Raw genomic sequence first — 9,978 nt, forward strand, 5'->3', positions numbered from 1 at the left:
TATATATATATACACACACATATATATATATACACACATATACATATACATATATACACACACACATATATGTATGTGTGTGTGTGTGTGTATATATATATATATTTAGCACCAGAGATTTTTGTTATCGTATTTAAGTAGCTAAGAATTTCTATTCAGTTGACTCTTTTGTATATGGGATTATACTATACTTCATAATATTTTGTCCAAAATATAAAATATTTCAACAAAATGTCATTTCCCAGGGATCTGAACAAAATAGATGACTTGATGCAGGAGATCACAGAGCAGCAAGATATTGCCCAAGAAATCTCAGAAGCATTTTCTCAACGAGTTGGATTTGATGATGGCTTTGATGAGGTGAGTAACACTGCATGAACACTGCAGTATCTGTGGCTATTATACAAGGCCATTTCATAGTCAGCTATAGCAGCAAGGTTACCTTCTAACTTAAAGAATTGCCTAATAAAAGGCATTTTTTCCCTAAATGTGCTTCCCTTAAAAAAGAATGCAGTGCTAGTAGCTCTGATTTAAAGGAAAGATTAATATAGTTTAACAAACAATCTCCTAATTAAGTTTTCAGCTATTAGAGGGGGAAAGCAGCATGTGATTATGTAAAGTTAGAGACTTTTAATGGTTGATGCCTAAATGGCCCCATTAAGAGGAATCAAGTGCTTGTACATCTGGGCAAAACAAAGCAGATTGTGTCACTCTGCATGGAAGAGACATATCATGCTCTATAGCTGTTAAATTAGAGGTTAGACTGCTTCTGTTTATTACCCAGGCTATGAAACAAAATGAATGTGGAGTGCCATTATTAACACACACATTCCATTTAGATTAATCAGGCAAATAATACAGACCACAATTACAATGGTGATGTCTGCCCTGTGAATTCAATTGTTCTGCTCAAAATACACACAAGAAGGACTAGTTTATGTTTTGAAACATTTCTAATTATTGGATTAGCATAGCAAAGCATCTGGCTCCTGGTATCTATATTGCTTTAAAAATGATGAAACTGACAAGTGAGTCATGGTGCTATGAAGACTTGGTGAATAAGCGTTAGTGTCAACAGTGTACTTAACTAGTAAAAAAAAAACAGTGTACTTAACTAGTATATACTAGGGGTCAACAAAATGTGGCTTGTGGGCCAACTCTTTCCCACAGCCTGTGTTTTGTGTTAAGAGCCCAGGATAATTTTTACTTTTAAAGAGTTGTAGAAAGCAACAGTAGTAACAACAAAGAAGGTTATACAATAGAGGGTCTACGTGGCCATGCCACCTAACACATTTCTATCTGGTTCTTTAAAGAAAAAGTTTTCCAACTCCTGATATAGACTAATAAACATCTAATATTGTTATTAAGTGCCATTCAGTCAGAACCAACTTATACCTGACCCTCCAGAAGGTTTTCAGAGGCTGTAAATTACAGGAGGAGATTGCTCATCATTCTCCCTTGGAGCTACTACTGTATTTGAATCACCTCTTTGACAGTGCAACTTAGGCCACCAAACTCCCTATTCATCTCGTGAGTGTACGGTAATATAGTAGAAGGGCCTTATGCTGAGCGTGAGAACCCATGGGTTCTACCATTTACTGTTAAGCATTTCTATAACTTTTAAAAATTATTTTTCTGATAGTTTTCTCATCTACTACATTAAAATTACCGAATGACAGATTTATCTTCTCAAGTTCATTATGTTCTAAACTTTTATCTGTGATAGAATAAATGTTCGGGAAAGTTTAAAAATTATGAGGGAAATGATTATTCTGTTGGTCTCATGTTTTCTAAACTAAAAAACTCAGCCTCCTTGCCAATGAATTGATTCTGACTCATAGCAACCCTTCATTGGATTTTGAGGCTGTAAATCTCAATGGGTGGAGACTACTCATCTTTCTCCCTTGGACGTAGTAATAGGTTGGAACCTCCAGAGGAACATGGTTTTTTTTTGGTTAGCAATGCATCAAGCTACTGATTATGCCATGAGACCTCCATTAAATATCTTTTCAGTGCTATCCACTTCTGAAATAGCTTGCCTCTGGAAGCTGCATGAACATGGAGAAACAATGAAAGTTACACAAGTGTTCAGGTCTTTCATTCATAGGGTTGCTATGAGTCGTCTACGGCTTTACGGCACCTAACAACAGCATCAAGGGTTATTGGCAATTCTGAGTACACGTTCCAAGTAGGAAACTCTTTTGCTCTTTCTTTACAATATTTGTTCTAATCTTTAAGAACAAATCTTTACTGTATTGTGCTTACTTGGTTTGTGAGAACAAGCAGCCTGTCAGGGAAGTTGAGTGTGGTGTCACTTTATTCATGTAGACTATGAAGAAGAAGAAGGACGCCTCAACACCCACACACCATCATATTTTATTTCCTTTTCAGAAGGTAAACTTAATAGAAGCTTTTACTGGCTACACATCTAAGATGAGTTGACTTAATAAAATATTATGGTTGGCATGATTCCATTCTCTTGCCCCGCAGTATCATTACTCTCATTCTAGTGTAGGATAATTATTTATGTGTCTGCTGTCTACATTTGAACATGAGATCCTTGCATTCAGAGTGTCTTTTAGTTATCCAGTGCTACTTGTAACAGAGATCTCACAAAGTGGCTTAATTTTAACAGAAAACACACACACACACACACACACACACACACACACACACACACACCCCAAACCCAGAAAAACCTCCCACAAAACAAAAATAACCAAAACTCAAACAACCCCTTATTCCTTCACAGTTTAGAAGGCTAGAAGTCCAAATTCAGGGTATGGACTCGAAGGGAAGGCTTTCTTTCTATTTCAGTTCTAGAAGGTCCTTGTCTCCTTCAGCATCTTCAGACCCAGCTTTCCTGGGAGATCTCCCTCTCTAAATCATGGCCTTCTTCTGTCAAGAGAGCTGGACAGTGGAGGTACTTGAGTTCAAAGGACTCCACAGGGTTCTAGTGATTCTTTCTTGATGATGCTGAGGTCCCAATCCCTACCGTTTCTGCTCTCCCTTTATGTTCCAGGAGACACAGGGTGTTAAAGGTTACAACTCAGAGAAACTTTCAGAGCTGTGGCCTAATTAAAGACGTTGCCCTTACTCACCTTACTCACCTCACAACTGTCTAACTACAGCTTGGATCACATCATTAGACATGACTACATCATTACATAAGTGCCTCTGATCTTGACTCATTGGTATCGTCTTTCTGTTGTTATTATGTACTATTGAGTCAGAACTGGTTCATAGTTGAGCGTCCATATTGGGTTTTTTCAGAGTCTTGGGTTTACAGGAGAAGAGATTGCTCATCTTTTTCCCAAGGAGCTGCTCGTGGATTCAAACTGCTTGTTTTTGCACTGGCATCACAGAGGTTAGGATTTGTAACACTTGGGATAATTGCACTCTATTGAGAATTATGCTCTAGCTAAGTTAACACATATATTTTGGGGACATAGTTCAATCTATGACAGGTGTTGTCTATTCAACTTTGCATTCTCTGCACTGAGTGCAATCAATGCCTGGCTAGCAGTTAGCTCTCAATAGCTGTTAAATGATGAACAGATGAATAAATGATAACTGTACTTGGTTGAATAGAAGAATGGACATGTCACTTGCAATCCTGATGACTTATATTCAATGATGACAAATTTCATTTCCACTCCCAACCTGAGAGGAAATAAGTACTCATGAAATCAGTAAAATTGGACCTATTTCCAGTCTGGGAGCTCTGGGAACCTAGTGGCAAGAAGCTGTGCTGCAATGCTGAAGGCATGCAGTTCAAGGCCCCCAGCTGCTCTGTGGAAGAAGGATGAGTAACCGCCTCTGAAAACCCACCAGAGGGTCAGCCATGAGTCAGTACTGACTCTATGGTCCACAACACAAACAGCAACTTCTCTAGACATGTCAAATCTGTCCCTTAAGGTCTCAAACTCATCCTGCATCCTTAAAGTTCAGGATTGATCCATATGCTCTTAGCTTATAGCTAAAAGAAGGAAATAAAATGCATTTACCTTGAGTTGAAGTTTTCTCAACGTAAATACATAGCATAATTTGTATCTATTTTGATCATATGAAAGAACCATAATATACTTATTTTTCTATATACTATGCTATTTGTATAAATGTTTCTGTTTTATTTTTAATAGCACTGTCCCAAATAAAAATACTTCTTTCTCTCAAGGACATTGTGACTATTTCACAAATTCTTCATTTTTAGCAGGTGAAAAGATAAATTGAAAAAAATAACAAGCAAGGTGTGAATTTCATAGAAACAGTGGAGGTTATATATTTAGCTAATAGAAATTACTTGCATGACTGTTTACTGAAGTATTATAAGATTAACTACAACAAATTTGCACAACCCAAAATATTCATTTTTTAATCATTGCTCAATGTTGCAAAAAGACTTAGTTTTAAAATAAATATTCCAATTCACTGGGTTCTCACATATCAATTGGGTAGCAGATGTTCTTGTTATTGTGTTTGAGGAAACCCACTTCTTGAAACGTTAACTCCATAATTCTCTCACTTTCTCTTGTGTTCAGGATGAGCTGATGGCAGAACTTGAAGAATTGGAGCAGGAGGAATTAAATAAGAAGATGACAAATATCCGACTTCCAAATGTGCCCTCTTCTACCCTTCCAGCACAGCCACATAGACAGCCAAGTATGCCCTCCACTGCTCATCGCTCCCGAGCAGGTCTGGGCCCCAGCTCAACTACCTCTCATCCTTCATTCACCTGAAATAATACCAGGCTCCTCCCTTTTGTTGATATTGTTTTCCTCCCTTTTAGCACATTTCCCCCTTTTTAAAAAAAAAACTTAATTTTAAAGAAAGTTTACAGAGACTTTGGATTTCCAGTCATTCTTTCACTGTTGCACTTTTCTCCCTGCTCACCCTGCTCCCTGCTCCTCAATTTGCTCTTCTCTTTGAAAAGTACAAGAAAAAATTCTTTCCTTGTTATACAGTCCCTCCCCACAAGTCCACTCCACTGTGCAGCCTTCATTCTGGATTCCTGTCATGACAATAATACCTCGTCATATATCCCTTTTAAACAGTTCTCTCCTTCATCTGTTTCAAGTAGCACATATTTTGTATTTCATGAATACACACTTTTCTTTTTTTACCCCAAGTTCATTTCTGTTCCTGATGTTGAAAGTCTTAATGTCACCAAGTACTAACATGTGTCCATTTTATATTCCAGCATCTTCCAGGAGGACACAAGAAGATGATGATGATATCAAGCACTTGGCAGCTTGGGCTACTTAAACTACCTTTTTTTTTACATTTACATGAATGAGGTACATATAAGATCTAGAAGCAAAATGCCAAGCTTAGAAGTTATCAGAAATACTGTTTTGTATTCCCAGTGGATGAATATTTGTCATTTACAATTTAGAAAAGGAATGATGACTTAGAATTAAGGATTATAGCAAATGGAAGGAGTACACTGATGGCAGGAGACATTGGCTGCCTTCCTCACTGTTGAACCTTTCAGCCTTGGAAATATTCACGTTGTATTTAACAAATACATGAAGGTAACTTGATGGCACATAACAACAGCAAAAACATGTACATACATATATTGACGTTTAGTATATTTGTTGAAATAAAGCTGAATTCTATGAACATATCAGACAAAAGGCCATTTATAAACTGTTTAAGAGTGGTACCTTTAGGATTGAGGGGTGGAAATTACCTCCATTAGGAAGTTAATGCCAGTTTGCTTTCTTTATCCATTTTAGTGGAGCTGAGTCCATGGTGGATGTAAATACATTATGTCTCTTTTAGGAGAGACTTCTACTTCCTCTAGAATTGTCTTGTGTGAGTCTATACATAAATAGTTTCACTTGAGTTTAGCAGTTTAAAATCTTAAAAGAGCTTTAATTGACATTTATTATGCCAATTAAGCTTGAAATGGGGCAATGGATGCATTTCCCAAAATGTCTGAAAGCACTAACAGCTTACACTGCTGAGCGAGAATCTCCTGGGTGTAATTTAGCCACTTAGGGAGCTACGTTAACACTCTCAGGCCATTATGGTGCTGTTATAGCCTCAGTGCACTAAATGTGAGTGTTGGTTCTTTGCTGTTTTGTATTCATCATACATTTATTGACACTTTATGGAATAGTCATTGTAAATACACTGAAAGTATAGGCAATTAAAAGTGATTCTTGAATAAAATTTTGACCAAGATTATTTTTAAATAAAAATAAACTGCACAAGTATTTATCTATTCCCCATATCATGTACCATGTAATGGCAAGTATCATAGAAAATGCTCTTCTATTTTCTGCATTGGTTTAGTCCCTTTTGTTCAATAGAATGAAACCCTACCCTATCATGTGCCATCCTTTTTCCACTCTTTTTCTTTTTATTATTAATTTCAATGAAAATTTACAGAGACTTTGGATTTCTGTTCATTCATTATTGCATCATGTGTCATTCTTATAATCTCTGCCATACATAAGCCTATCATGTCTCACTGAGGGAAGTAGAAGTCTTGGATTCTAATCCCAGTACAAATAGAATATGATTTAGGCATGTCACAAGCTCTCTGAGCCTTGGCTTTCTCAGTAGAAAATCTAAGGATTGGACTTGGTGGTCTCTGAGAATCGCACTCTGCTCCACACCTTTTGCATATGCTATTCTCCTTGGCAGTTTTCCTATTCTCCATAAGACTCATACGAATCCTATGTATTCCTTAAATCTCAAGTTCTGAGACTCTTTCCCTGAATCAATCAAGTCTAACCATTATATATTTTCATAAAACGTTGCTTTTCTTTGTCTTATTTATCATGGTTACATATTTATATGTGTTTTAATTATTGTGGCTCTTGCTTAACTGTCAAAATCCCCGGGGTCCTTAATATAGTATTGATGAAAATATCTTTTATAAATAGCTCTGCATCCCCAGTTCTCAACACAGTTCCTCCTGTACAGGATTTACAATCCTACCAGACCAAATCTGTGTGGCTTTCAGATATTGAAAAGTAGACAGTATGGGCCTGTCGTTTCTAAGAGAAGGGAATCAAATGAACTGAGCCTCATGTCAGAGCCTGCAGATCTTGCTGCGTTAAAGGGGGTAAAAAAGTGAGTAACAATCCTGAAAAGGATAGAGGTAGAGAGTGATAGAGAGAGAGAAAGGGATCTAGAGAGTTGTAGAGGAGTACCCTTGAGTATTTGACTGAGAATTGATCTGCTGAGGCTAGAAGGAATCATCAGAAAGAAGTAGGCAGAGCAACCCTGAATGTTTACACAGAAGTAGGAATAGTTAGTGTTCTTAACAGCCAGAGTGCAGTGACCTGCTACATAGGACACTGGATTGGGTCCTCAGGAGGGCATTTCTTCAGTAGTGGAGTAAATGTATTCTTAGACTGAAGACTATCCTGAATACATTCTCAAAATCTTGAAAATAAGGTTAAGATTGTCCCAAGTAACTTATACATTCTAGAACAAAACTCTAAATGGTTTAAGGTAATATATGCAGAAACATCACCATTAAAAGCCTAAAACTGAATAGCACCATATTTACAAAGTTTGATATGCAGTAGACACTTGACAGAATATTCAAAAAAGCAGGAAAATACAACTCCACAACCAGAAAAAAAAAACAACCAAGAGAAATGGATTCAGAAATGAGACAGATAATAGAATTTGAACACAAATCTGTTAAAACAGGTATTACAATGATAGTAAATTAATATTAAAATATTTTAAAATATTAAGAAAATAGAAGAAAACTTGATCATGGAGAAGGAAATGGAAAAATATTTTAAAAGATCTAACAGAAATATTAGAAATGAAAAATACACTACCTGATATTTAAAAATTAATACAGCTTATGGAGTTGATGGGTGTCCAGGCAGCAAATGGACACATGCTTAGCTGCTAACTAAAAGGTCAGCAGTTGAACTCAATCTTGGGGAAAGATGCGACAATCTTCTTGTGTGAAGAAAAACATCTCAGAATCCCTGTGGGGCAGTTCTGATCTTTTCTGTAGGATTGTTCTGTACCAGAGTTGCATCCACAACAATGAATATAGGAATAACAGACATAAACACGGTAGAAGTAAAGATGAGTGAACTTGGAGACATAATAATGGAAACTGTCTTTAATAGAGCATATAGACCAAAAGGGATTGAAAAAACAAACCAATCCCAAACAGTACAAAACAGTAAGAACCCATCAAAACCCAGAACAAATTAAAAACCCACCTGAACACCAAAAGATGGAGCTGCAGAACCATATTAAGCAACCCAACATAGAGATAACTGTAGCCCTCAATAGGTTGGGTAGGAAAGTGAGTTAAAGACTTAAGACATAAAAGACAAAAAAACAACAAAAATACTGAAGAAAAAAAATGGCTTTCAAATATCCAAATTTTAAAACTATAAACCTATTTATAGTTTAAAACTATAAAATATATTTAAAATAGAAATTTATTTAAAACTATGAAACTATTTCTAGTTTATTAAAGCTCGATAATTCCCAAAGCAGAAATGTTTAATCTTTCAATAGTAACAGTTTCAAGGACCTTGTGAGGGAGGGCTGGGAAATATTTTAATTTTTCACTTCCCTTTCTAAACACATATGAATAATTAGTTCAGTTAGACTGACATAGTCAAACCATGTCCATTAGTCACATGAAATGAGTACTTAAAATGTGAGTGGTACAGTTGAGGAAATTGAATTTTTAATTTTATTAAACTTTAGTACTTAAATTTGAAAATTCAACTATTTGGAAACTGTTAGGTATGCTTGGAGCAACTGTAAAATTTGTGAAATGTATATATGGATCACTTATTTTCATTATAAATTTGTATCTGAACTGAGATGTGTTCTATGTATTAAATACACATGGAATTTCAAAGATTTTGAGTGAAAACAGAAGGCAAAATATCACATTAATAATTTTGTATTATATATCAATATTTTGGATAAGCTGGGTTAAATAAAAAGTATTATTAAGAGTAATTTCATCTTTTTATTTTTTCTATAAGAAATAGTCTATTGGAATATATAAAATTAAGTATATGACTCACATATTCCTATTGGCTGCTGCTGTGTAAGACCAACTACTAACTATCTGTGCATGATTTGAAGTACTAAACTGTTGAAGGGTTGAAATAAAAATTTAAAAAAATATGCCAAAGATGACATTTTAATTTGAAAAGAAAATTTTTAAGTGCTTTGAAATAAGATCACATTGCTACCACTTTTTTGACAATAAAGAAAAGATTCCAACTTAGAGACAACTGGTAAATCCTTAAATTGAAGACCTAGTAAATAGACTAAATGTATCAATGAGTCATCCAAAGATGTTTTTAACAAGTCATCCTTGTTAAAAGAAGGGAGAAGCTTATTTAAGAATTAGACATTTGAGAAAACTTGGTCTTAGTGCTATACAGCATTCATGGACTAGTTTGGGTAGTCTATTTTTTTTGGTGTGTATTGTATTTTTAAAAATATAATCTTCTATATATTGTAGTAGCAGCAGCTTATATGTTAAACACTAGAAAAACAATTTTATGTGTTAGCTTTAGTGAAATAATGTTCTGATAGCCATTTTAAGAAATGTATACCTCAATACATACATAGGGTTTTCAGAGGCCTGCTATTTCAGAAGTGGATGGCCAATCCTTCTTCCTAGTCAGTCTTAATCTGAATGTCCAGATTTAGAGAAGTATCAGACAGACCAGCATTTTATAGAAAAAGTTAAAGGTGGAGTTAGAAAAGTTATTGTGGAGTTAACCATTAGTATCAGTGTTGTCCGTGCCTTTGGCACATGTGTCTTTACCTACTTATTTCCCTGCTCCACCACCCACCAGGATACCCATCCACTTCTACCCACTCCCTTCTCACTACTGGGCCAACTGGCTGCATCAGGATGGATGGTGAAGAGATTGAGATTGTTCACAGCTTTAGTTTGCTTGGCTCCACAGTCAACACTCTTGGCACCAGTAGCCAGGAAATTAAAAG

The 9,978-nt window shown here is 35.7% G+C and overlaps 1 protein-coding gene across 1 annotated transcript in view; it reads left to right on the forward strand.

Annotated features, from left to right (window-relative positions):
* Positions 1-5,269, forward strand: part of CHMP4C (charged multivesicular body protein 4C) — a 54,396-nt gene extending 49,127 nt beyond the window's left edge. The window contains exons 3-5 of the mRNA XM_006880500.1: positions 246-360; positions 4,542-4,695; positions 5,201-5,269. Coding sequence (XP_006880562.1) covers positions 246-360; positions 4,542-4,695; positions 5,201-5,265 — 334 coding nt within the window. The 3' untranslated portion in view covers positions 5,266-5,269. The remainder of the gene's footprint in view (positions 1-245; positions 361-4,541; positions 4,696-5,200) is intronic.
* The last annotated feature ends 4,709 nt before the right edge of the window (positions 5,270-9,978 follow it).

This window comes from Elephantulus edwardii, unplaced genomic scaffold, assembly GCF_000299155.1.
Source record: "Elephantulus edwardii isolate Elephantulus edwardi_28Jun2011 unplaced genomic scaffold, EleEdw1.0 scaffold00008, whole genome shotgun sequence".
In the NCBI taxonomy this organism is placed as follows: domain Eukaryota; kingdom Metazoa; phylum Chordata; class Mammalia; order Macroscelidea; family Macroscelididae; genus Elephantulus; species Elephantulus edwardii.